The following is a 25,682-nucleotide window of genomic DNA, read 5'->3' as shown; positions in this document are numbered from 1 at the left end:
ATCCAAACATCCTTTCTGCTCCAGTTCTTAAACATAATTTAATTTTTTCTCATTAGCACACCTTAGTCAAAGAGCTGACTATTTTGCATTCTCACGTTACTCCACCTTTGAAATCAAAGATAGGGTTTGAAATGCGGGAGAAGAAAATTTCAAGCAGTTAAACATTACAACTTAAAATAAAATGGTGTATGTAAAGGACAGCAGTGTTCTCACTGACACACTGTACTTAGCATACACATTCAAATCCAGAGCCTTTGGGTGGCAATGAAGTATGTATAAGAAACATAACATCATTATCCCATAGGGCATAGATAAGGAACTAACTCCAAGGAATCCAAAGTAAGATCCTTCAGTGGAACTCCTTCTCAGATGACCAAGGCCTGCAAAACACCTGCATATAAACCAAATACCTGCAGCAGCCTATTTCCATTCTAGGGAAAAAATGATAGCCATAAGTAATCACACACTTTCTGCAAACAGAAACCCCATTGAGTCTGACCTCACAGTCTCAGTACAGAACTGATGCCATCAGAGGGAATCCAGAAGCACTCTCACACATCTTTAAAGTACCACTTGTGTGCTAGTCTATGTTTAATACAGAACAGCCAGTTCAAAGGAACTTCGAATTCAAAGTATTATACTGTGTTAAACAATCAAGTTATTTTTAAGTGGCTACTTTTCTTACAAACATCCAAAGTCTAAGATTTGAGGCCCCTGTAGAGATCAGCCTGGACACAAACATGTTCACGAGGAAGACTCCTATAATCTTTGCTTCTCCAGATTCTCACAGGCCTGTTTCTATTTCCACCTACAGATTTTCTCAAATGGGAGATATTCCAGGAACACCAGAGACAATAATCAAGTCTTCAGACATGACACTGCATGAACATGCACGCAGAAGCCGGTAGAAGGAAGGGAATAAGATCAAAGTCAGGCACTCCCTTTCCCTCCCTGGGAAAAAAAGATAAGAGAGGAAGCTCCATGGTGCTCCTGTCTCATGTTTCTGTTGTTTCCCACTTTAAAAGATTTCGGTTATCAATAGTTTTCAGCACAAACTACTTCCAATGCATCCTGAAACAGCTGACTTCCACAAGACTTCTCGTAGAAGTAACTAGAGTGTTCACCTAGCTCCCAGGGTAATGTACAGGACCACTGGGGTCGGGGGTGGGGGGAGTGGTGTATTTTGAGGTGAGTTGTTTTGTTCTTCTGTTTGGTATTTTACGCTGCGGCACACAAAAGAGCAACGACTGCCAATGAAATGGCGCATCAACAAAGTAGATTGAGGGGATGATGAGTAGCTTGAAAATAAGTTTCACATCAAAGTCTGACTTGTTACTAACAGGTAATTTTCTTTAAGACAACGTCCACTTTAAAGTGCACATTGTCTCCCATAAACTGAAAAAAATTAAAATAAAAAAGATGGCACTGTGATCTGCTATGAGTAGCAGATTTATGTCTGGTCTGTCGGAGGCCAACATAGGAGCTACTTAAAAGAGGGCTATGCACCACATTTGTGGTTGGATTCCTTGTGTCTGTTCTTACAACGACACAGGTTAGGGAGCACCAGAGCTAAGGAACTGTGGGTTTCCTGTAATTCACGTCTCGATTCTCAGGTGCCCAAATAAAGCTCTTCCATTACTAAGAATATATAGGAAGCTATAACAGCTTACCTGTGTGGATTCACTACCATCTAATAAAGGATGAAGGTCTTCCCTTCAGTGAAGATACTCATGGGGTCTCTTAAGTTCTGTGAAAACAGGCAGCTAAATTCTACAGTTGTCATCATGCTATGGTATCATTACCCCTCCAGCCAATTTCAAGCTAGCGTTATAAGAGTTAGCAATGGCAGAACACACACACACACACGGATTTCCTGCCAAACACTTTTAGCTTGCCATTTTAGCTTAAAAATGGAAACAAATACACTCAGTGTCTTTAGAATACAACCAACCCTGTTCTAGTGGCAGTCCAAACAGGTATTGGCCAGCGAAGCAGCTTTCAGGATTTGTATTTGTATGGGTTCAGCAAGCTGTTCTGAGCTTGGAAAAAAGTGTTTATGCCCACAAAAATAACCTGTTCCTGCTCAGCTTTTAAGTACCTTGGAGCACCAGCTCAGAAGAGTTTCTGCAGTGGAAAAGGACCCTCTTAAAATTGGTAGTGGTAAATCAGTGCTCAGGTAGCCCCCAAACCTCTTTTTTTCCCAAATGAAAAGCCTGAGCTTTAGAGGACTTCCCATGCAGCATCACAATTGCACACAATTGCTCTTTATCCAACCTATAGTACCAGATTTCTCTAAAACTCTCTTTTTTGGAATTCTAAAACATGTTAGCATACCACATTAGCCACAAGCTGCAAGGGATGCACATTGCTTTAATATTTTCTCTTATCAATGAACAAGGAAACAAAACAAGGAAAGAGTCAGCATAATCAAAGTGACAGGTGGATTCTGAAAATCACTTCAGGCTACGGCTAATAATAGAATACCCAATTTCAAATTAAAAGTTTGGATGAGTAGTCTGACACCCACAAATGCTAAAGAAACACTAGTGCTTTTCCAAGGGAGAGTTGCAAGGTCAGGGAGAGTGAGCGCGCCAAAATATAAGAGCAGCATGAGAATTTTCTCATGCAGTAGTTGGCCTGAATCCAGCCTCCTGGATAGACTTTTTCCTCCAACTAAGGGGAGCTGGGCTACACACATATGCAGCCTCCGAAGGCAAGCTTTGCTCCAGCAAACCCAAGCCAAACTATTCTCAACCTAGCTCAGAAGAGGCACTCGCTGGTACAGGGTCATACCAGCCAGCACAAGGTGATATCATCAGCTCCCTCCCACCACCCTTCACTTGGTGCTAGCTTTCTTAACCATTCAAATGGCCAGTGAAAGCAGAGTTTAAAGTTCACCTCACCACTTTCGGGATGCCTCCAGAATGAGCATGTGGTTAGACATTACAAATTTCTCCAGGAACAGCAGCAACCGCACTTTCCACCCCTGCATGCCCCTGTTTACTGAACTTCACTGTCAGAGCAACAGCTTAAGAAATGTCTGACTCCCTCCTGTGACAGAGGGCTTGGACAGCTTGGGCCATTTAAGAGGTCTCTATCTGCTGGCTCAAAGACAACATAAAGGATTGGGGGAGGAAAAACTGTTTTCTGAAAATAAAGAAGAGAAAAACGTTGAGATGTTTCTAAAGTAGCTATATCTGGACACTGTTTGAGGACCCCATTTTCACATTATTGCCCAAAGCTACCAAATAACTACTTTTAACCCTCCTCAAATTCTTCCAAACCCAGGTGGTTTGGAAGAGAGAAGATGGAGCAACCCCATCAAACCCATCTTCACAGCTTGTAGAAGGTACGTGTAAAGGACACTGTACCTATATTCCTCCCACAGGCAGGCAGCTTAGATAAAGCACAAAAGGTTGGTCCAGTTCTGCATACGTGGTGCCAAGCACAGGACTCAGGACCCTAATAAATCCTATATTCATCATAAGCAGTGCTACCTTCCATAGCAAGATTTCACAGGATAAAAATCTACTGAATGTGGAACAGGTGCAGCAGCCATTGCCTGGTCATTTCAGCACAGCAGAATACAGGCATCCAGGGAGCATTTTATGGCCAGGAAAGAGTCTAACCCAAGCTTTTTAACTGGTCTATGGAAGAGAGAGTTAAAAGAAGGTGGCAGAATCCATTGCCACTCACTAAAATCAAACATATCCAATATTCCTTTGTTTAAAATCTGCATTACCTACAGCTGCAAGTAGGGGATGAGTTGTGCCAAGAGTACTCTTACATGTATTCCACTTTAAAAACACCTAACATCCTTCATATAATGCCTTTGGCATCTACCACCAAATAATGACAAGGCCAGTCCTAAGACACTTTGTAACACAAAAATATTCAAAACCAAAATACCCAAACTTGCAACACCATTTTCCAATCCAAAGGGATTAAACAATTATGTACTTAATTAGAAAAATTAGGACATCGGTTTCACCTTGTTTCTAAGCAGACCAGAACTCATTTCCTGCTGTGGTTTCAGATGTAGCTCTGGATGACTACTTATGCAAAGACAGTAAGGAAAGCAGGTTAATTTTTAAGTTCCTACATGTTGTTGTTCTTAACAAATAAACAAAATATAGAGGAAAAAAACGAACTACTTTTTATAATTTGAAGAGAATCCAGGATGTAAGCACATAAATAGGGAATATTCATGTGAAATCCTGAAATACTTCAGATAGAGCCAAAGGAGAAATAAGAGCTGGTTGAGCTTCCAATCTACAAGGAAGATTCCAAATATACAGAGGAACAAGTAAGGGTAAATTAAAGTTGCAGTTAAAAATTACTCATCCCTTGGTAAACGCAGCTTTGTGGCTTATGTTATATACACGTTCAACCTGGCAATCTGGCTCAGGTGATAAGAGCTGTTTTGAGCACTGGGCCAAAGTTTGACATCAAAGCACCTTCACATTGCCCTAGCAGCCTAGGCAATGGTATCCATCTTGTTTGACTTTTTTTTATTCATAAGAAACTCCTCTGGCCTTCTTTTAACACTTTGTTTTATAGCAAGTCAGCTTTGGCCTTTACTCATGCATTGCTCCTAATGAGCTCCTACCCACACAAGTAGTCCACCGTGTACTCAGCGCTCCACTCCCAGCCGCCCTGGCCTATGTGGAGCTACAGGCAAAAACCCCACTGCTGCTTACTCGTGGGCTGGTACTCTTCCACCTTTTGATGATTATAGCCCTTTGATTACAGCCCTAAAGCAATTTCAGTCATTTGATGCTTTCCCACAATGTCTTCCTCCCTTCCCCCTCAAAACATGCCCCAAGGACAGACAAGTTCCCACAATTCACTGGGAAATAAAGAGCAGCTCAGTTTACTGCAGCAAAAAACCTATGGGAATAAGACACCAGCACTCCTAGCAACGGGCATATGGGACTGAAGTGCCTAGGTACACAGTGATCCATTCAGCTTACGGGTGCACCGGGCCTGGGAGCCCAGGCTACTCCACCTGCTCTGCATCTGGCTGTGTTTTACACACAAGGCTATCTCGCACGCAGAAGAAACATGCCACCTAAACACGAAACTCATTCGTATACTACAAGACTGCTACCCAGGGCTTGCAGAAGTTCACAATTCAAAAGGAAGCGTGTTCTCAAAAACAATGAAGAGCTCCACATTTAGGAAACAGGAATTACGGATAGTGAATGAAGGCAGTCTTGCAATTAAACTAGATGAAGGAGTCCAACAACCTTACAGTAGGATCTTACCATGAAGTATGTGTGTGACATTGGGAAAGTCATAAAGTGATCGTTTCCATCTCTGACGTGGAGGAAATACTTAGCTAGTCCTTAGTTCTGAAGCTTTGTTCATTAACCTTTGAGCACTTGAGACTGACTGTGCTTCAGAATTAAAGCAATGTAAATATTTATCTGGGAAATGGGAAGAATAAAATTCTGTGAGTAAGAGACAAATTAAAACTAACCTCAGTTTTAAAAATCTGTCTTCCAGTTGCTTGACTATCCTCAATCGCACAGCTTCAATGTTGCATTAACAGGCTTCTTCCTTTTTAACTGCACATAATTTTTCTTGAGATGTGTGTTTAATACTGGCAGTTAAATGGATCATTAGGATTGGAAATGTTCCTCTCTTTGGAGATGAACAGGATGGAGCAGGGTAAGTTTCTGTTTTCAAAGCTGCCATTAGCCTGCTGATAGTTTTAAGTCACCATTAACACAGCAGCAGCCAAGACTGGCTTACATTGCTGCAAAGAAACTATTAGCCAATGAGTTTAATCCTTTTTCCCTTACCTACATGAATCTCTGCAGAAATCTTTGCAGGTCAGGCAGTACTCTGAATGTTATGAAGATACAACCAGAAAAGTCATCAGCTCCTATACTTCTTTTTATCGTGTGTTATCTGCCACTGCACTTCCGTGACAAAGTGCCAGGAGGTGGTTGCATGGCTGACTTCTGGAGGAATACTGGATCAGAAATATTACTCGGGCTCTTACCGCCTTTCCTCCTTTTAACACCTCCTGCCAACAGGGGCAGTCCCCAACAGGACTGCAGTCCCTCCATGCAGCATTCATGGGCTCTGGGCTTAGCCTGCCTCCTGCTCTCCCTTCCCTGTCCCTACTCTGCCTTGTACGGCTATTTCATCCTCAGCACAGAGAGCCTGTGGCGAGCAGAATCTTTCAGCATATCAAACTGTTGTGATGTGAGGAAATTAAGATAAGAAACACCGTTCCAGAAATTGACATTTAAAGGTGTTTCATGGCTGAACAAAGGCGCTTCAAAAATGAGTCTTTACATAAAAACTAAATTAACGGCATGACACACACCTTCTCATCAGGGTCCATACGACCACTCTGGTTATGGTAACACACCAGGGTCTGCATCGACATCTTCAAACGCTCAGTCTCCAACACGCATGTTAGCATACCTCACACCCCCACCCCCCCATGGTTTCCAGACCTCCCCACAAGGCCAAACTTCCCATATTTGCCCCCGACAGCCTTAAGAAACACCCAGGACTAAAGGCTTTTATAAGAATGTATCCTAAAGCGAGCTCTGCTCAGAGGCAAGCCAGTCCCAGAAGCCAAACTCACTTGAGTGCCAGGGCCCCGGGGGCACCACCAGCCCTGACCGCCCCTGCCCAGTCCCCCAGGGCTCCCCACGGCCCAGGACCCCACCCCAGCGATGCTGCAGCAGGGCCGGTCTCCAGCCCCCCACAGCCCTGCCCCGCCACAGGCCCCACCGAGCCAGGCCCACCCACAGGCCCATGTCCCAGCCTGGCTTCAGCCCATCCCCAGGGAGGTGCCTGATGCCCGGGCTGGGGCTGCCCGGCCCAGGCCACCTGCATGGTACAGGTGCAATACGAGCACACTGGACAACTGGCAGCAAGGCCCAGGGCCACACGCTGCGCCTGAGCCCCCACACAGTGCCATAAGACCACTGCATAAAATGGATGGTGAAAAGCAAAGTCTCTCACCAACTACTATTTTTGCAGCCAGCGGCAGAAGCATCCCCAGCTGAGCTCAAGCAAGAAACGCCTCCCACCCGGCACTGGGGAGCCAGCCGCAGGGCTGCTGCCGCCCTTCCTCCCTTCTCCAAGGGCGCTCGGGTTTTCCCTCTTTCACTGCCAGCCAGCCTTGTCAGCAGTACCACTGCTCTGCAGCCATGCTTTGACCAGAAGTCAACTTCAGCATTACTGCTGCTCCACGCTAAGCGCTACAAGATTCAGGAGGGGAGGGATCATAAATTAGGAGAGAAGAGATCAAGGGCCTTTTCCCCCAGCTTCCACTCCATGTCTCATTTCCTGCAGCATCTCAAACGCTAAAAGTAACACCAAACGGGCATGTCTTTGCATATATTAATTCCCCTCCTATAACACACATCCTCTGCTTGCTATTATTCTTCCCCTTCTTGCCCTACAGCAAGCGAAGACTCCTCATCTACAGCAGCAGAACGGAAAGCCAACTGCTCTGCGCACAGCTACTCTGCGAGCCAGTCTTTGCTAACTCGCAGATGGCTTCCCTTCTTCTTGCCTTGCCTGTGTATTTTGTCTTTTGGGATAAGAAATTCCCAGGCTAGGTTTTAATGCAACTTTCTTCACATTGATTTGCTAACTGATCACTTGAAAAGCAAAAAAAAAAATAAAAAAAAAACAAAAAAAAAACCTGGATAACTGCTAAAAGAAACAATCATACAGGATGGAGTCAACATGAAAAACAAGCCAGTGTGGGAGGACAGAGTCAGACATACTCTAACTTCACTGCTTTTATGCTTAACACTGCAGCTGTGAAAATCAGAAGGGAAGAAACCTGCTTTTTCAAGGCATAGCCAGCCTGTCTGCTGCAGTGTTTCAGAAGCACATCCCTAGTGCTCCTGTTCAGCACTGTGGAAATAATTGCATGTACAGTTCAGGTTTTGCCTTTCCGTAAAGATTTTTTTTTTTTAAAGTCAAAAGGGTGAGAAAATAGTGCTAGTCTGGAATAACAGCAGATGCCATAATGTGACAGGGTGAACAGGTCACTTTGAGACTAATGTTGAAAGACCATCATTTTCTAACACTAACTGTTTGTACCATAGCTGGAGTACTAAAATTAGAGAAGTGTTAAGCGGGGCTTGGTGAGTGGAAAATTGCTTCTATTAAAAATTTGCCTCATAACATGCCTCTAAGAGGCACAGAGTGCAGAAAATCAGCTCAGAACTATTATTTCATTTTTGCTATAGCTTGTACCTCAGACATCTGGACTCGGTGGTTCCTGTTCCATGTGAAACTCCTTATGGCCATCAACAATTTATCTTACTGAAAACCTGTCAGTCCAGAAAAGTCTGAGGAAAAACCATTTACAAAGACCATTTCACCCGTTACCGATAGGCTTGGAGTGAGGTGGCAACTGCACAAGTGTACCTGAAGACACTTGCCCAGATCTGACGCACAAGCTACAAAAATGTTGGACAAATTCTTCAGAAGTGTTTGGGTACATCATGTGCCTTCAGAGCTAAATGTACAGACCTCACTTAATTGTAGAAACACCAGCAGTTGGTGATAGTGATCGTATTACTTCTCCCTCTAAGCCACTTCCAGCACACTCTCCAATACTGGCATTGATTTAAACATTATTGAAACAAGTTTTCCTAAAAGGCAAAATCCCAGTACCCACTTGTCCCAAAAGCCGCCTCTAGAGCAAGAGAAGCCAACTCATAACTACTGTCAATCTCGCTGTCCCTACAACCCCAACTTCTGAAGTTCTCTCCTCCGCTACTGTGAATATTTCTGTGAGTCTTTAAAGTCTAACAAAGAAGAGAAAGACAGAAGGGGACAACCTGAATCACGGACTTGGGGACACAGGAAGAAAGCAGGCTACCGAATAATTACTTATATTTACCAAATTGGCACCTTCTACTGCCCATAGTCCTGCTGCTAGAAGCAAGCCAGCAGAGTTTAGGCAAGGAGACATATACGCACATAGCTGGATCAGAAGTACCCACTAGTCAAAGAAATAACATGGAAAAACATAGACACAAGGCAGGCAGCCTGCCATAGGCTTTGTATATGTATTCTACCATCTCTACCTTACTTCTGCCTCTCCAGGTCCATCCAACTTTCCATTTTCTCCTTTGCCTCTCCAATCTCTTCCTACCTGGCCCTGATAACCCAACACTTCCCATTGGTTCAGAGGCAGTAGATATCCTCCTACAGAGATGGACAGAAGCAAGCTCTAGAGGAGAGAGGAGTATTTGCTCTCCACTAATCAAAGACATGGTGTTTAGGACAGCACGGAACTTGCTGGCACAGAATTTGTTCTCCACTTGCTGACAGTGGAGAAATAGGTGGATGAAGGGTGGGAAAATCCTAATCTCCTCAGAGCCCTATCAACAACTGCAGCCTTTGCACTTTCTAGGACAAGGGTTCCCAAAAGAGTTCCTCTCAAGCACTTAAATTTCAGAACAGTTCTCAAGGCAGGAGATGTATCCTTGTGGTATGCATCCTAAGAGGGTAAATTACCCTAGAGCCACAGGCAGTAAAAGCAGGGATGTAGCCACCAGGTGGAGGTGTGGGCAAGACACAAGGTGGAGCAGCAAATTCTCTGGGATTCATGCCACTGCTACTAAATTATGGAAAAACAAGCACCACGAAAAATACAAGACCAAATGCCATGAGGTTATGAATTTTGAGAACTCTACACCTCATGGTGCCCATTACTTCGATAATAAAAGTCAGTCCCCTGTTACGATGGCTACAGCTCTCTATCGTCTTTATCACAACACAAAATGAAATCAATTGGTGAGAGCATGTGACCACAGCAAACGATTTTAGGTCACCAAAACACCCGTTTCTCCAAAAAGAACTGCCAATAACAACACAGCACATCAGGCATTCCATTCAGCAATAAGGTTAATTTTAAAAAACAAAAACCCACACCTCTGCTCATTATGCAGAGAAAGTAAAGAATCTCGTGCTCTGCAACTGCTGTGCCATTAGTGAGCGTAGAGAAGGAACTGACATCCACTCACAGTAAGGTTCAGACTTCATTTAGCCTTCTTTAGTACTAACACTGGTATTTTACTGTTTTCATAACTGAACTGTCAAAACAACTTCAGCTTATCCAAAAATATCCATAACTTGCCGGTTAAGGAATTGTTGTCTAATTTGTGTATCTCTACAGAAGTCTAAAGGAATCACTAGAGTGTGAAATTGCTAAATGAAGAAGAGGCATTGATCACAAACTACACCGAGCAGAGAGAGAAGCATTCAGCACTTCCTAACCATACCCATGACATTGATCCAATCTCAGCAAAACATTTGTTAAAAATCAAGTGCTGTCTCCAAAGCAAATGCGTTGTTTTCTCAATATAAAAATAGGACATGTTAAGTCTATGCTTGGTTGTCACTTCTGTTAAACAAAACACTCCAAAGCAGATAGGGAGGACACATCATGTTTTTTTGTTATCAACCACTTACACAGGGCAGAAATAGTTTGGTATTAGCAAATACATGTTGTACACTAAATCACTGTTACACAGTCACCCTTGAGAGGCACAGGAAGTTACGCCATCAGGAGTTTTCTAAATGGTGGTACTTTGGGGATTACGCCAGTGGAATGACTTCCTACACAGCAGTCACAGGACATCCCTACCTCTGCCTGATTCACAGTAGCAGGTCATTCTCCACCTCCACGCAACAGAAGCCCAGTTGACTGCCTCTCTGCAATTTGTACATAGTTCTGCATCTGGGAAGAATGCAATAGTTTGATACAGCTAAGCCCATACTGTGTACATGGAGGGCAATGGTGAACCAGAGAAGCTGAAGAGAGCACTTCCTGTCTAAGAAAAGAAGTGCTTGTGAGAACAAGCTGCACTACATGGTAGCAAACTTTGAGTATGCTCTGAGCTCTACAGCTAGACAACAGAGGATGAACATGCGGGGCATTTTCTACAGCTACAGGTTACTGCACTTCATCCTTACATTTCCATGCTAATACGACTTTATTTGGAAAGCACATAGCATGCCTGGAACTGACTTTCTAGCCTCTGGAAAGACCCGTTTCCCTTTCAGAAAGGAATAAAACTCATACAGCTCTAGCTTAAGATCCTAAGTGCCGATCTAGCACTTCAGAGGAGTCCTGAGATTCATCAGTTTTCTCCTTCATTCACACCGTGATGGTGCCACATTCTCCTAGCATGACCCCTGACGACTAGGACCATTACATGCCAGGTCAAATTTGACAGATTGACTGCTTTCTTTTAAGAGCGGGGGTGAAAGACCCAAGGAATACACTTTAAGAAAACCTTTCAACCAAACAGGATCAACACCAGGTCCTCTGCACTCTGGGAATTTAGGCTAAACAGCAGTGCAATTAAGTAGGTTCGCCTCTTGGGGCACTTCAAGGATTAATTACTCTATCAGAGCACTTGAAAGAACACAAGGAAAGAGCACATGAGATAATGAGGCCTCTAAACAGCCCTCCTCACCTCAGCTTCAGCAGCCCTGTAAAAATAATCTGTTAGTCTCCAGTATTGATCTTCTCTACACTGTGTAAATTGACTTCTGCAATAAGTCATACAGTGTGGGCACATCAAGTGTCTGGCACACTCATGGTCTTCTCACTGCATTTTTGTCTTACCAGGCAATTAAAGTTTTATTGGTTGGAATAACACAGTTTTCAAATGCCAATATTCCTTTAGCCAGAACTATTAGGTCCTGTCAGATTTGACAAGGAAGACAAGAAGTCTGCCTTCTGGGGGGGGGGGGAAATGTCTTATTCAGTGGTACCAAAACAAGTGCTCTCACATCTTGCAGAATCTAGGAGCAACGTCCTCTTCTTGTTGAAGAAATTTAGTCTGTAAGAGATCTGGAGAACTTCTCATGGTTTGTAGCAAGTCAGTCCTTCAAGTGGTTGCCTGGGCATAGCAGTGTGCTCTACACAGTGATGACTGCTAGGCCTCTCCCTCCCCCAGGATGCTAATTTTGAGCAGCAGGCAGGCTAGGGACTGGCAGTCAATCCATTTTGGCTCTGGTCCACTGGTGTCAAGAAATATCAGCAGGAGTTCTAACACGCTTTAAAGCAGACACTCCTCTTCCCCAGGGGCCAGAGACACCACCTCACTCCCCAGGCAAGTCCCTGGACTGCAAAAGATAGAAGAGTGCCTGAGGGATCTTTAAAATTAATTCACCAAACAGCTCCAGATCTAGCAAGGGGGATAATCTGCCGTGACTATGCCACTGAGGATGACAAACCCTGGGAGAAGGGAGCTAAAGACTGTATGGGACCCCCGTTTGATTCTTCTCACTGTCAGATTACCAAAAATGTATTTTGGCACACGGCCCTGCCTCCTTCCACTTGCTACATCCAACGCACTGCCAACTACTAACCCAGAGTAAGAGCCAACGATTCTAATAACAAATGTAGTCATTATATATTTTAAGGTGAAATCTGATATAAACTTTTAAAAAAAAAAAATAACAGGAAAAAGTGTTCAGAGACCTACTGAAAAAGAAGACAAAGGGGAGAGGCTGTTTAGGTGTTTGCTTTTACAGAAGCAGTCCTGGAAGTCTCCGTTGCAGGCAACCTGAGACAAGACAGCCTCCAGATTATAAAGTGAAGGATTGATATCTTGCTTCCTCATATAAATGCATTCTTCGGTTATCAGAATTACTTCAAGACACTAAAGCAAACCTTCTGTGTAAGAGTTTGGTCTTGATAAACAAATGGCAGCTGGATACCTATAAGCAAGTTGATTAAATCTTTAGCTAAGCAAACCAGTAAACTAGTACTACAGTGACAGCTGAAGTAAGAACTGAGATGTTTCTGGCTGCCAGGGAGATAGCTCCCACCAGCGCTCCTCCCCACATTAGTTTTGGCACTCAGAAAGGATTCAGTTTTCAATATTGAGGTGAGGAATTCAACCATAATCCAAATTTAGGGAGTTTTGTTAACATTCTTAGAAAGAAGACTAAGCAGTTTGCCTCAGCGCACCTGAGACAGGAATACAGAGTTAGACAGTAAGCCTGAAATGGTATGATTACCACCAGCATAACAAAAACAAAAAGATGCAAGAATTTATCCCAGAACATCTGAACTTCATTTCTGACAAAAAATGCAATATGTGCTGCAGGTATTATCTTTTAAAATGTAAAGCAACCAATTGTAAAAGCTCAAGGCATTCTTTGTGTTTAAAGTAAATGTGTCAAAATGTTATGTTTCAGTCACCTGAAGTAGAACAAATCATTTGTACCACGCTAGAGTTAATTTAGGTATCTACTTCAAAGAAGTTATCATTCAAGTGCTAAAATAAGTTAGGATCTTGAGCAGCTAACGTCACATATTTTCCAACTAGTGCTAAATTAATTCCATGAAATATTAGTGAGCACATTTCTCCCAGAGTCTGCAGACATCTACTCAAAAGACAGATTTTTGTTAAAAGGTAGTAAGTGACCTACAGCAGAATCACCATCTTGATACTTCTGCCTCTCTACTGCGGTCATCACTTGAGCCTGATGATGCCCAGAATAAGGACAGACAGTGAAGTGCATTTACAATCTCATTAAACTTCACCCCAGAGTGAAAGGCCAGGCAAGCCCATCCCAAGCAAGCAGTGGTCTTTTGTCTATGTCTTTCTATATTCTATGAAGGGGGTGGGAAAGAGCCTAGTGTCTAAAAGGTTTAAAAGGTATATTTAAATATATGAAATAACGTGAAAAGAAACATCATACAACTGAGTTACTCCATTAAAAAATGATATCAAATGCAAAGAGCTTATCTGCAAATGAGAAAAGAGACCCTGTGACCTAGGAGATCCTTCCCAATTCTGTGTTCTGGAAAGTAATCCTATTAAGACAGCCAGATAAGAGGATTTTCATTAGGCATTGACTGTGCCATCATTGGCATTTATGAAGTCCAACACACAGGACCGAAGTGTGTGATCCCCTTGGTGGCAGCACACTCAGAATGGTGAACTCTTCTCAGTCATCACCGCTCCACAAGCTAGCCATTTACTTACTTAGATATCATGCTCCCCGGGCAGGGGGAAGGTAACAGCTCTGCTATTCAAATGTGATCCTCAGAATTAAATACTTATCACTTCAAAGAAGATTTGATTTGTTTCAGTGTGTACGTCTGCCCAAACAATTCCTTGTTCCAAGAAGATCTTTAACAGGCTAAATTTATCCTACCTTTGAAACACAGTCATACTGCTGCTGTATGGACTGCATACAATTAAGATTTTATCCCCCCCTTCTCCAACATTAATAACTTCTAGAAGTCTTCCGTAAGTCCACGTGTCACACAAGGGGACAGCAAAAGAAACGTCCAATGTTTTATGACAGGCAGCCGAAAGTTGCAGTGACACAGAGGGATGGCCATGTCTAACCTACTCAATTTGTGCTGTCAAATAGAAGTTTCTGGAGTTAGATGGAAGGAAGGGAAATAAAAAGGGAAGGGGAAAATAAGAACTTAGCTTGCTTATACTGCAGGCAAGACACAAGGCTGCTGGAAGAATGGACTGATAGTGCTGCTGCTGCTTTATCACCTGTGGTGACAAGAGACAAGGTGACCATAATTCAGACTGAATCAAGTTAGAGATGGAATAGCATATTTTTTTCATCAGCATCTCCCATACTCTCAGAGACCTGCTTCACACACATGTACAGTAGTATGCACTACAAAATTGTTCAGGTGGTTTTGGTTGGACCTGGGGCCCAGTACAGAGCCTTTTAAGTGGCTGGATATAAGCTAATCTAAAGGGAGAGCTATGAGAATGCAAACAAGAGTTCAGCCAGCCTTTGCAAGGCATGGGTCAACAGAGAATTAGTTTAGTCTCGTGACAACCCTAAACTATCACACTACTTGTGAAATGAAGTCTTACTTCAAGAGTAGAACATCTTTTTATTTAGATACAACACCTATTTAGAAACATTCCCTATGCCTTTTAAGAGGAGGCAGACAGGCCACGAAATTCATATTTTCCTCATTGAAACAGAGTTATTTTTCTTTCGGGCATTTGCTTCCGTAGCACAGTTTAGATCAGCTAATGCAAAGCCATGAGAATAATGGGAGACCCCCTCTGACCTACCTTGTCGGAATACAGGGGTACAAGGGACCAACAGCGCACAAGTCAGCCCAGTGTCTTCAACAAAGCACCACATAACCAGCTCTCAGCTATCTGTGGATAGATCATCCATGTTGTAGTTTAATTGTGCTACAAGTACTGACACATCCAAGCTACACTCAAGTCCAAAAGCAATGTAGATGAGTTTGTGAGTGGGACAAAGGGGTGGATTAATGATTGATTCCCCTTCTTCCCCCTTCAGCTGTATATTCACTGCATGATTTGCGGCGTAGTTTACAATTTTTTTTTTTTCAAATTCATGGTTTTTTTCCCCATTGTATCCATGTTCTCCTTCCACCCACTCCCTACCCTTGTTACCCTGGATAATCAAGCACTGACTCTATGTAAAGCAATTTGCCTAAAGGCAGAAGAGCCTTTGTAGCCACAACGGTTGAAAGCTACTGTTTATAAGAAGTACAATTATAAAAATTGTAAGTGATGTAAGCAATCAATTATTTCTTTGCCTTGTTATAAAACAACCACACCTACTGCTTCAGCAAAGAGACCAGTTGAATCTTGAATGGAGAGGGAAAGGACAAAAGATTTGCTATGGAATCGCTGATGGAAGATGAAGATTTATGTTGTGAAGCTTCTAAATTAGAAGAACATTGCTGCTACTCAAGATAAAACAATGACTATATAAAGCTCAAGTAGTAGAAAAATAATTTTCTTGAACTCCTTTGAGATGTACTGCAAATTTTGCATGAAAAAGGAGGAAAGTAGCAGAATGGTGGTACATTTCCTACTAGATTAGGGTCTTTAGAACCTAAGATCAGAGTTTAAGCAGTGCATTTAGAGACAAAAGGCTCTGGCCTCACCGCCATCAGGTGCTTGGCACCTTCACAGGTACTTAAGCCCACTCCTCTCAAAGCAGCAGCATGCATTTTACAAGGGTTGTTTCACAGCAACATGCATTTTATAGGCCATTTTGGACTTCCTATTTTTTACTCTTGGGACTTAAATGCCTTTCTTTGGTTGCTACATGATATAAGAAGTCTTTGCTACACCAGTGTTGCCTGTGTCCTTTATAGGTCTCTGCTCACATCAGCCCTTCAGCTGACACGGGTATGTTGAGCATATGTTGAGCAGCATCCCTGCCCTCAAGAGAGGGCTCCAAAGCTCATGCTGTACAACGTGGAGATCTGACATCAGTAATCGTTGTCCAAAAGAAGTGACCCAAATACATTTTAAGCGATTTGATGGACCTCTAAGTACTTTACTCCAATGCATCTAGACTGTAATACTCCACTGCCTGAAGAAAGAAGTCCTTTATTACGCTTCTGCATCCTTCTAAGGAGTGACGCTCTCTCTAACTCTCAGGCCCCTCAGTCTCTGTCCACTTTTGATCCAGTTAGAAAGCAGTCCACACGCAATTACCACTTGTGAGATCTTGGTCCAAGTTAGAGGAAGTCTATTCACAGAGTCAGACAGTCAGCAAAAGTTGGTTTCTGTAGTGTTTTATTCAGTGGATTTCCTTACCAAACACCTTTCTGAGAAATGAATAATGAATTTCCAACCATGACCTCACCATAGCCTGAGGAATAAGTAGTACCTGATCATACCATCAGGTCCACATCACTGCATGGCAGCCTTAGCAGCATGCTGACCAGGCAGTTTTGGAAAGGACGGGATGTTTGGGGTGCGGGGGAAGCGTTTGGCCCTGAAGTCCCTGCACCATTTTATTCTGCATTCTTCCAAACCCAGAGTGAAACAGATCCCTGGTAACCATGGCAACTGCCTCAGACGCACAGGGTCTGAGGGGTGTGCAGAGCCACTGACCCACGAGAGAGTGGGCTGGAGAAGGTGGTCCATACTGTGCAGAAGGTCAGTGCCCCATATAAATACAGTTCCGAATAGCAGGGAGAGAAACAGCTGCAATGGAGTCCATCAAGTCACCAGACATGCCTGTTTGGATGCAAATGCGCAGACGAACTGATACCCTGTACAGCATCTAGTCATTCAGCATACGTAGCACTGCTCTCGGTAGACCATCAACACCCATCAGCCTGCAACTGAATTCAGTATTGAAAAAATATTTTGGAAATACAGTCAAGGCAGCTAATTTGTTCAGAGCTTCCCCACAACCCTCAGTCCACCTTTTACACCTTGCCACTAGCTTTACCACTACAGCCAATACAGTTGTGCAGCAAGAGAGGAAAGGGAGGGCTAGGAAGCTTTTACTTCTGTGACCTAGCTCTCCAGCCTCGATCAGGGCCTTCCTCTTGTCTCCTGTCTAGCACCAACCAGTTCAAATTGAAGAGTGTACAGACCAGAGAGTCTGTTCTCTCTGATGCTATATTAGGGACAAGCTGTCACTGTTAGCATATCCCAGCAGCTTCAGGAAGACGGCCAAAGAGGGTGTTCTCCAACACTGCGGTCACAGAGCACCCAGGGGAAGGGAGCTCAATCCATGCAGGACCAAGTTAAATTGCTCCCTTCCTTCCCATACCCCACCAATACTTTTTTTTTTTTTTAAAAAAAAAAAAAAAAAAACAACAACAAACACAAAAAACTAATGGCCACAGGTTGACCCTGCCAACATGAAATCCCTTATCCATTTCGGAGCTTCATGCCATTCTTGTCATTGCAGTACCCATATTAGGGGGTGAAAGACATATATATGACAATTGTCAGTCTGGCATAGCTTTGTACTCTTAAAGGAAATGCTTCAGGGGCTTTTATGAGCAGCTCTTTCAGTTATATTTTCTTGTACGTTGAATTTTTAAACAGAATTCCAGGGTATCTTGCCCTGGAATGGAAAAGGGGTAAGCTTGGACATAATTCCCTGTTACTTCCAGACAAACATCGTATCCTTTGCCAAGCACTGATTTCCATACGTGATTAGACACATTCTAATAAAATAGTTGATTATCCAACTAAGCTCATCAATATCTCATATTAGAAGGTAAGTCTTATATTCAACTTTTAGAGTGCAAAATCTAAGGGCTCATTTAATTCATCCATGCATGTCTCTACATTAAAAAATACTCAGCAACAAACCCATAGCACAAGTTAAATCTTTCCTCATTGTTTACAAATGCTGTGCAAAATCTGTGTGCCCTCAATGCGCTCATTCCATCAGCATTCTGCCATTTACAGCAAATGCTGTAATTGTGGGTAGACAGGACCCCGGAGCACACTAATTCACCTGCAAAGTTGAATGGTTTCTGGGGACAAATCCAGTGGCCTTTTTTTTTTTTTTATATATAAAGTTGTACAAGCTTGGCAGGTGCACACAACATAGATCATACATCTGGAGAACTAGGCTGTCGTCACGTTCATGCTGAACCTACAAGTTGCAAACCATTAGGGAATGAATAGTGATGATGTAAGTTGTTCTGTGCAGCATTATTTAGCAATTCTTAACCAATAATGGACTTAGACCAAAACATGAAGCATCTGTGGAGAAACAAGATACCTAGTAAAGGTCAACACTGAAGTCAGTTCAAGTCCTGCAATTAAGGCACTGCATTTTCAACATACTAACCTGTAACCACAACCTCAGTTTCAGCATTCACAGAAACCAGAACAAGCAGGTTATAAAACTTCATTTTTTTTTAATGAGGCAGCTCCAGGAGCAAGCAGCCAGACTGACACTCACCTGCAGCACTTGACCTGAGTACGTTAGCCTGACAGATTCTGGTGCCAAACAAATCCTGCTCAAGAGTCTCTGGTCCTACTGAAGTTGTCCACCTTGGTAACCCTTTACCATTCAGGCTGCTTTCTATCCCTACAGTCTGCATCACGTGGAAGTAACCTTTCTAAAGCTGATCTTTGTAACACGGATCTGTGGTCAGCATTAAAAACAGTCTCAAAGAGCTCCTTCTAAACCACTTCCCTCCAACTCCATTATACTGCTTGGCATCCAATTTTTAAAAATAAAACTGTACCACTAAAGACAAGACCCACTAGAAAAAGAACACAAACAAATCTGTCTCCTTATTTCCCAACCTTGTCTCCTAAACTTTGTCACCAAGCCAAGACAGGCTTATAGCTGACTTAACGTGCAAGTACTTGAGAGACTATGAATACATGTTTAGCTTTGAATAAAGGGAGTCTTTCTGCAAGTATCCACTTACTGATGAATCTCAGCATGATTTAATAGAAAACACTATTTAAATGGAAAACAGAGAGCAGGCACTACATTTATGCAGTCCCACAAAAGAGACACCCAGGTCTTCTTGCGGACTTCAAGTGCACTGCACTGCAAGCACCCTCTACTTTGTTCTTCCCAGGAATGGAGTGCATTGCTCCTTAGAAACAGAGCTCCGAATCAGAATAGCAATGAAACACTGACACTGGTTAGCTCTTCCAGGATTAGCAACTCCATGGCTATTTCTGACATTCTGGAAGACTTCAGATTGTTTTAGAACTTAAGTGTCATTGCATCAGGAACTTACGGTAGGTCTTCCACAAAAGTTAAAGCGAGCAATGCCCAATCCCCCCCAACCTGCCTTCAGACAGGGTTATTAACTGTCTACATAGGTGATTAAGGTCCAGCCTGAGAGTTACATCTGTAAGCCTAAAAGTAATTCAAGCAGATTCAAGCAAAGCATCTTGCATTAAACTGCTGTTGTCTTTAATCACTACACTCATCATGCATCTTCAACTTTATTCTGATAGCATATTAATTGCTTGACCTTTTCACTACTGTCATCCGTGCTGATACTGGAGAGTTCATGCATAACAGCAAAGAAGAGCAGAAGACTTAAACGTTTTGCCCTCAACCTTCAAAGCTAAAAACATTTTCATCTGTTGTGTCAAACCATTTTTTCCCCCTAAAAATCACCTTAGAAACCGAATCGTCAAAAAAGTTCTTTTTATGTAGCCATATATGGTCCCCATCTTAATGGAGTGCCCTCCTTCTAAAGCAGACCTCCTTCTATTTCAGTTGGAGGTGGCAACCACAATAAGGAAAAGAAGGAAAGATTTTTTTTTTCCCTCCAGGAGGCCAGTTATTTGAACACTGTGAAGAGCAGCAATAATTCCTCTGGACCTTGGTTTGGTCCCATGTATCACATCCTTAATTACATACGGAACAACTTCGCCTGTATGTCGAAAGCACACAGCCCGAACAGGCCTGAGGTTTCTGAACGAGAGTCAAACCAGAAGCAATAGATCCAGTAGGCCAGCTACTAACTACATTATCAGCTCATGCAGACACAAAATCATCATGCAAACAGTTGTAAGTATTTCTGACTTCAGAGAAATCCTTGCAGCCTACAGGCTATATGGCCTAACAAATCATGAGGCTGAAGAGGCAAGTCACACCAAGATGAAGAGTAACAACTGCTTATTTTTAACCAGAGTTTCTCAGGTTCAAGACCATCTAAGGAACCCGAAGGTGCACAAGTCCATGAGACCCAATGAGATGCATCCGCAGGTCCTGATGGAACGGGCAGATGAAGTTGCTAAGCCACTATCCATCATACTTGAGAAGTCATGGCAGTCCAGTGAAGCTCACACTGGCTGGAAAAGGAGAAACATAGCCCCCATTTTTAAAAAGGGAAAAAAGGAAAACCCACGAAACCACAAGCCAGTCAGTCTCACCTCTGTGCTTGGCAAGATCATGGAGCAGATCCTCCTGGAAACTGTGCTAAGGCACATGGAAAATAAGGAGGTGACTGGTGACAGCCAACATGGCTTCACTAAGGCAAATTGTGCCTGATAAATTTGGTGGCCTTCTACGATGGGGTTACAGCGTTGGCGGATAAGGGAAGAGCAACTGACATCATCTACCTGGATGACTTGTGCGAAGCATTTGACACTGTCCTGCATTATATCCTTGTCTCTAAATTGGAGAGACATGGATTTGATGGATGGACCACTCGGTGGATAAGGAATTGGCTGGACGGCCACACTCAAAGAGTTGCAGTCAACAGCTCAATGTCCAAGTGGAGACCAGTGATGAGTGGCATTCCTCAGGGGTCCGTATTGGGACCAGCGCTGTTTAACATCTTTGTTGGCAACACGGACAGTGGGATTGAGTGCACCCTCAGCAAGTTTGCCAATGACATCAAGCTGTGTGGTGCAGTCGGCACGCTGGAGGGAAGGGGTGCCATCCAGAGGGACCTTGACAGGTTTAAGAGGTGGGCCTGTGCAAACCTCATGAAGTTCAACAAGGCAAAATGCAAGGTCCTGCATATGGGTCGGGGCAATCCCAAGCACAAATACAGGCTGGGCAGAGAATGGATTGAGAGCAGCCCTGAGGAGAAGGACTTGGGGGTGTTGGTTGATGAGAAGCTCAACGTGACCCAGCAATGTGCACTTGCAGCCCAGAAAGCCAATCGTATCCTGGGCTGCATCAAAAGAAGCATGGCCAGCAGGCTGAGGAAGGTGTTTCTGCCCCTCTACTCCACTCTCAGGAGACCCCACCTGGAGCACTGCGTCCAGCTCTGGGGCCGCCAACATAAGGACATGGACCTGTTGGAGCGAGTCCAGAGGAGGGCCATGAAGATGATCAGAGGGCTGGAGCACCTCTCCTGTGAAGACAGGCTGAGAGAGTTGGGGTTGTTCAGCCTGGAGAGGGAGACCTTATTGCAGCCTTCCAGTACCTGAAGGGGGCCTACAAGAAAGCTGGAGAGGGACTTTTTACAAGGTCATGTAGCAATAGGGCAAGGGGTAATGGCTTTAAACTGAAAGAGGGTAGCTTTAGATTAGCTATAAGGAAGAAACTCCTCACTATGAGGGTGGTGAGGCACTGGAACAGGTTGCCCAGAGAAGCTGTGGATGCCCCATCCCTGGCAGTGTTCAAGGCCAGGCTGGATGGGATTTTGAGCAACCTGGTCTAGTGGAAGGTGTCCCTGCCCACGGCAGGGGGGTTGGAACCAGATGATCTTTAAGGTCCCTTCCAACCCAAACCATTCTGTGATTTGTATCTTTCTTTCCCTTAGTTCATGGATGTGAATAGTTAAGGAGGTTTAACTTGTCACATGCACATTTTTTATGCGGGCAAGTCCTTCCGACAAATTTGCTGATAAACTGGTTTGAGATGAAAGGAAGTTTCTTTAAACATTTGTATTATGTACATGGTAGATATTCAGGCCTGGTTATTTAGGCCCTCACATCCACTTGAGACATCCACACCTCAGGGACTGTCAAGCTCTTGCCTTCCTAGCTCCAGAACACCTGGGAGCCCTGGGGTGAGATGCTGGCTCCAGAGATGCTAGCTGCAAAATTCACATTTGGCTTCAACAAATCTCACTTCAGAAGTCTCTGATAAAAGTGAATGAGACTACTGATGGGAAAAGTATGTGCCAATCTCAGTTTAGACTTAACATTTTGATCCTTTATAACAGTAAATACTTGAGGTGGCAGGGAGGTAGGATACCTTGGGGACTACAAGGTCTACATTTCTAACACTGCTTTGACAAAACCAAGTGCTGATACTTCCTTTACTTACAACATTGTCATCTCTATATGGAAGGTAACAGTTACTAGTCCTCTGAATAATCTTGAAAAATCCTCCTGTTCACCTGTCCTCTACATTAGAAAATTCATTCTGGCAACACTCACTTTTTGCCCATAGTAACAGAAAACCAGGTTCGATACCTACAAATTAGGTACAACCCCCCCAGTATTTTCGACTCTCACCCTAATGATCTTCTCATTGAAATGTCCTGGCTAGTATCTAGCCCGCTCCTGGAGACCGGGGTAATACAAAACCACGGTCCAGCGGGGACCGTACCCGCACCGGAGCCCTTCCTCCACAACAGCCGCCCCCGCACAGCTCCCCCCCCCCCCCCCCGCCGCAGCACCGCTCGCCCCTCCGGTTGCCCCGCCGCACGGCCCGCTCGCCCCTAGCGGGGACCGGCACCCCCAGCCCGCAGCAGGCGGCCCCGCGCCCCGCCCCGGGGGGCTGCAGGGACCGCGGCCCCCGGCCAAAGGCCGCCCCGGGGCGCACGGCCGCCGGAGCCCGCCGCCGGGGCCCCCCGGGCGGAGAGGGGCCGCTCCGTGCGCGGCCGGGTGGAAGCCGCCGCCGGCCCCCAGGGGCGGCCCCCTCCCGTGCCCCGCGGCGGGGCGGGACGGGGCACCCCCGCTCTGCGGGGCGGCGGCCGCTTTCCTCCCGTCCCCGCGGGCCGGGGGACACCCGCCCCGCGGCGGGGCACGGCGGCGGCAGGGAGGGGGCGGCGGGCCGGGAATGTCATTTGGAGGTGGCGGTGACAGCTCCCCCCTGCCCGCAGCCGAAAGGCGGCTCGGGGCGGGAGGAGGACGCCGGGGGCGAGGGAGGCAGCGGCGGGCGGGGGGACTGCGGCGGCCGCGCCGGGGACCCCGCCACCCCGGCCCCGCACCTCGCAGCCGTAGAGCTGCCCCAGCTGCTCCACGATCCACTCCTCCAGCACCAGCCGCTTCCGCAGCTCCTTCCGATCGTATTTCACCGTCACTTTCCCCTGCTGGTGGCGCCGCTGCTGGACCTGCACCACCGCCGCCGCCGCCGACACCGAGTCCTCCCGGGAGGAGCCGCCGGAGGAGCCGCCGCCGCTCCCGCCGCCGCCGCGGGGGGTCTGGAAGAAAACGCGGTTCCCGCCGCCGCCGCCCGCCGCCGCCGCCTCGCTGCCCCCGGTCGCCACCGACATGCTCCGCTCCGCCGCGGCTCCCGCCGAGCCGAGCCGAAAGGCGCCCGCCCGCCCGCCCGCCGCTACCGCCGGGCCGCCGCAGCCGCCGGTTGTGCGTGCGCCTCGCTCCCCCGCACCTGCCGTTTAAAGCCTCTCATGGCACAGCGGCGCAGCCGGCCCCGCCGCCGGGAGGGCCGGGCCCAAACCGGCGGGGGCGGGGACAGCCGAGGGGCGGCGCGGCACGGCACGGCACGGCACGGCACGGCACGGCACGGCCCGCCCGCCCGCCGCCGCCCCGGCCCGCCCCTCCCCGCCGGCACCGCGTCCAGGCCCGGCAGCGGCGCGGAGCGGGGCGCGGGGCGGCCCCAGGGGCCCGCGGTGCCGGCGGCGGAGCCTCCGGGCCGCCCCGGTGCCAGCGCGGCGCCGGCGGCTGCTCCTGGCTGTCACCGGGGCCGGGGCGGCCTGTGCCCGCGGCGGGGCGCTCCCCCGGGGCTCCCCAGGGACTTCGGCTGCTGGGTGGTTGATGGCTTTTTTTGGTGAGGGAAAGCAGCATTGCCCCGTCATGCACCCGACGTTTATAAATATTGCATATCTGCAGCATTAAAACGCTGAATGCGATCGTTTTCTTCTCTCCGGGGGACACACACGAGTGATTTCAGGGCAGTGAACCCAAACAGAAAGCAAATATTTCGAGCTATCAGCGGTTAGTGTAACAATTAGCCATTTGGAGATGGCTGGCTTTCTGAAAGGCACCGGTTAGCATCAGTGCTTTCAGCAGCTTTGTGTCTCTCAGGAGGCACTGAGGGAAATCGCCAATGGCCCATCACACGCACCAAAATGTGCCTATGACTGCAAGTAAGGGCCAGCGTAAGGCAGGCCCTGGTTAGGAGCCCGGGACCGTCCCCGTTAGCCAAGAGGTTGGCCTACGACAAGGGGCAGAAGGCAACCCCCTGCGCATGCAGGCCTGGGGCTGGCAGTGCCCGGTGTCCCAGAGCTTGGGTAGGGCTGCGGGGGCCCTCCCCTGCCCGCAGTGACCTGGGGGAGGATGGCTTCAGTCAGCAAGGGGCAGAGGGGAAGGGGGCATGGCTCGCCGGCCGTAATTACCTGGGCGTATCTGCTTCAGTCAAATCCTTGCTGCTGTGTGGCGTGCCTGGGTGGTTGCGGTGGCATTTCAGCCTCTTCGGCTCCCTACGTTTGACACGCCACTGAACAAGAGCCTAGCATGAGGCATTTGAGCCTCATCAAACTATTTAGGTAAAACTCAGCTTGTGCCGCTAGAGAGATCATAATCTAATATCATCAAGAGATAAAATCTTATTATTGGCCTTAAATGCTATGATAGCTTTTAGGTTTTCATCTAAAAAAAGCGCCAGTTCTTCAAAGCAAAGCATATAAAGTTAAGCTCCTTATCTGTACGTAGGGACCACATGATTTTCAGAGGTACTGAGCAACTGCAACTAGGCATCAGTGCAGGTCACACTTGAAGCTTGGGCTGTAGGCAGAGCTTGAGAGAGAGGCACATCCCACACGGCTGAGTTTATCCAAGGAGGCTGGCCTGGCCGCTGGGCAGTCTTCTCCCCAAGCCAATCTCCACTTCCAGCTGCGGCTGGGTAGTGCCGCCTGCCTGGCTTTTATAAATCTGGGCTTGGGTAAATACAGCAGGAAAATACCATCGTCAACAACTTGTTCTTAGAGAAACCAAAAAGATGCAGAGGAGCTTTTGAAAGAGGGGAGTGGCTGTCTTTTAAACTTTTGTGTTTGGAGTGGCCTATAATTTGGGTCTTCAGCTCTGCATGTCCTGTTGGAAGTCTGGTGCTGACGTTCTCAACCACAAAACTTGAAACTTCCCTGTTTAGAGCAGGAACGCTTTCATCTTTATAGACTGATTTTGTTGTTGGTTGCTGAGAAAAAATGGATTAATGCAAAAGAAGGTAAATATTGCACGAGAAGCTTTTTAAAGCCATACTGAGCATCACACTTGCTGTTCCATGGGATGTAAAGCGGGAATACC

At 46.0% G+C, this 25,682-nt stretch overlaps 1 protein-coding gene across 1 annotated transcript in view; it reads right to left on the bottom strand.

Moving 5' to 3' along the window:
• Nucleotides 1–23,737, bottom strand: part of PPP1R14C (protein phosphatase 1 regulatory inhibitor subunit 14C) — a 53,887-nt gene extending 30,150 nt beyond the window's left edge. Inside the window, exon 1 of the mRNA XM_082305660.1 lies at nucleotides 23,408–23,737. Coding sequence (XP_082161786.1) covers nucleotides 23,408–23,692 — 285 coding nt within the window. The 5' untranslated portion in view covers nucleotides 23,693–23,737. The remainder of the gene's footprint in view (nucleotides 1–23,407) is intronic.
• Between the last annotated feature and the right edge of the window lie 1,945 nt (nucleotides 23,738–25,682).

The sequence above is a fragment of the Platalea leucorodia genome, assembly GCF_965183815.1.
Source record: "Platalea leucorodia genome assembly, chromosome: 3".
Lineage (NCBI taxonomy): Eukaryota > Metazoa > Chordata > Aves > Pelecaniformes > Threskiornithidae > Platalea > Platalea leucorodia.
Note: the sequence above shows the minus strand (reverse complement) of the source record. Positions and strands in the feature narration are given on the sequence as shown.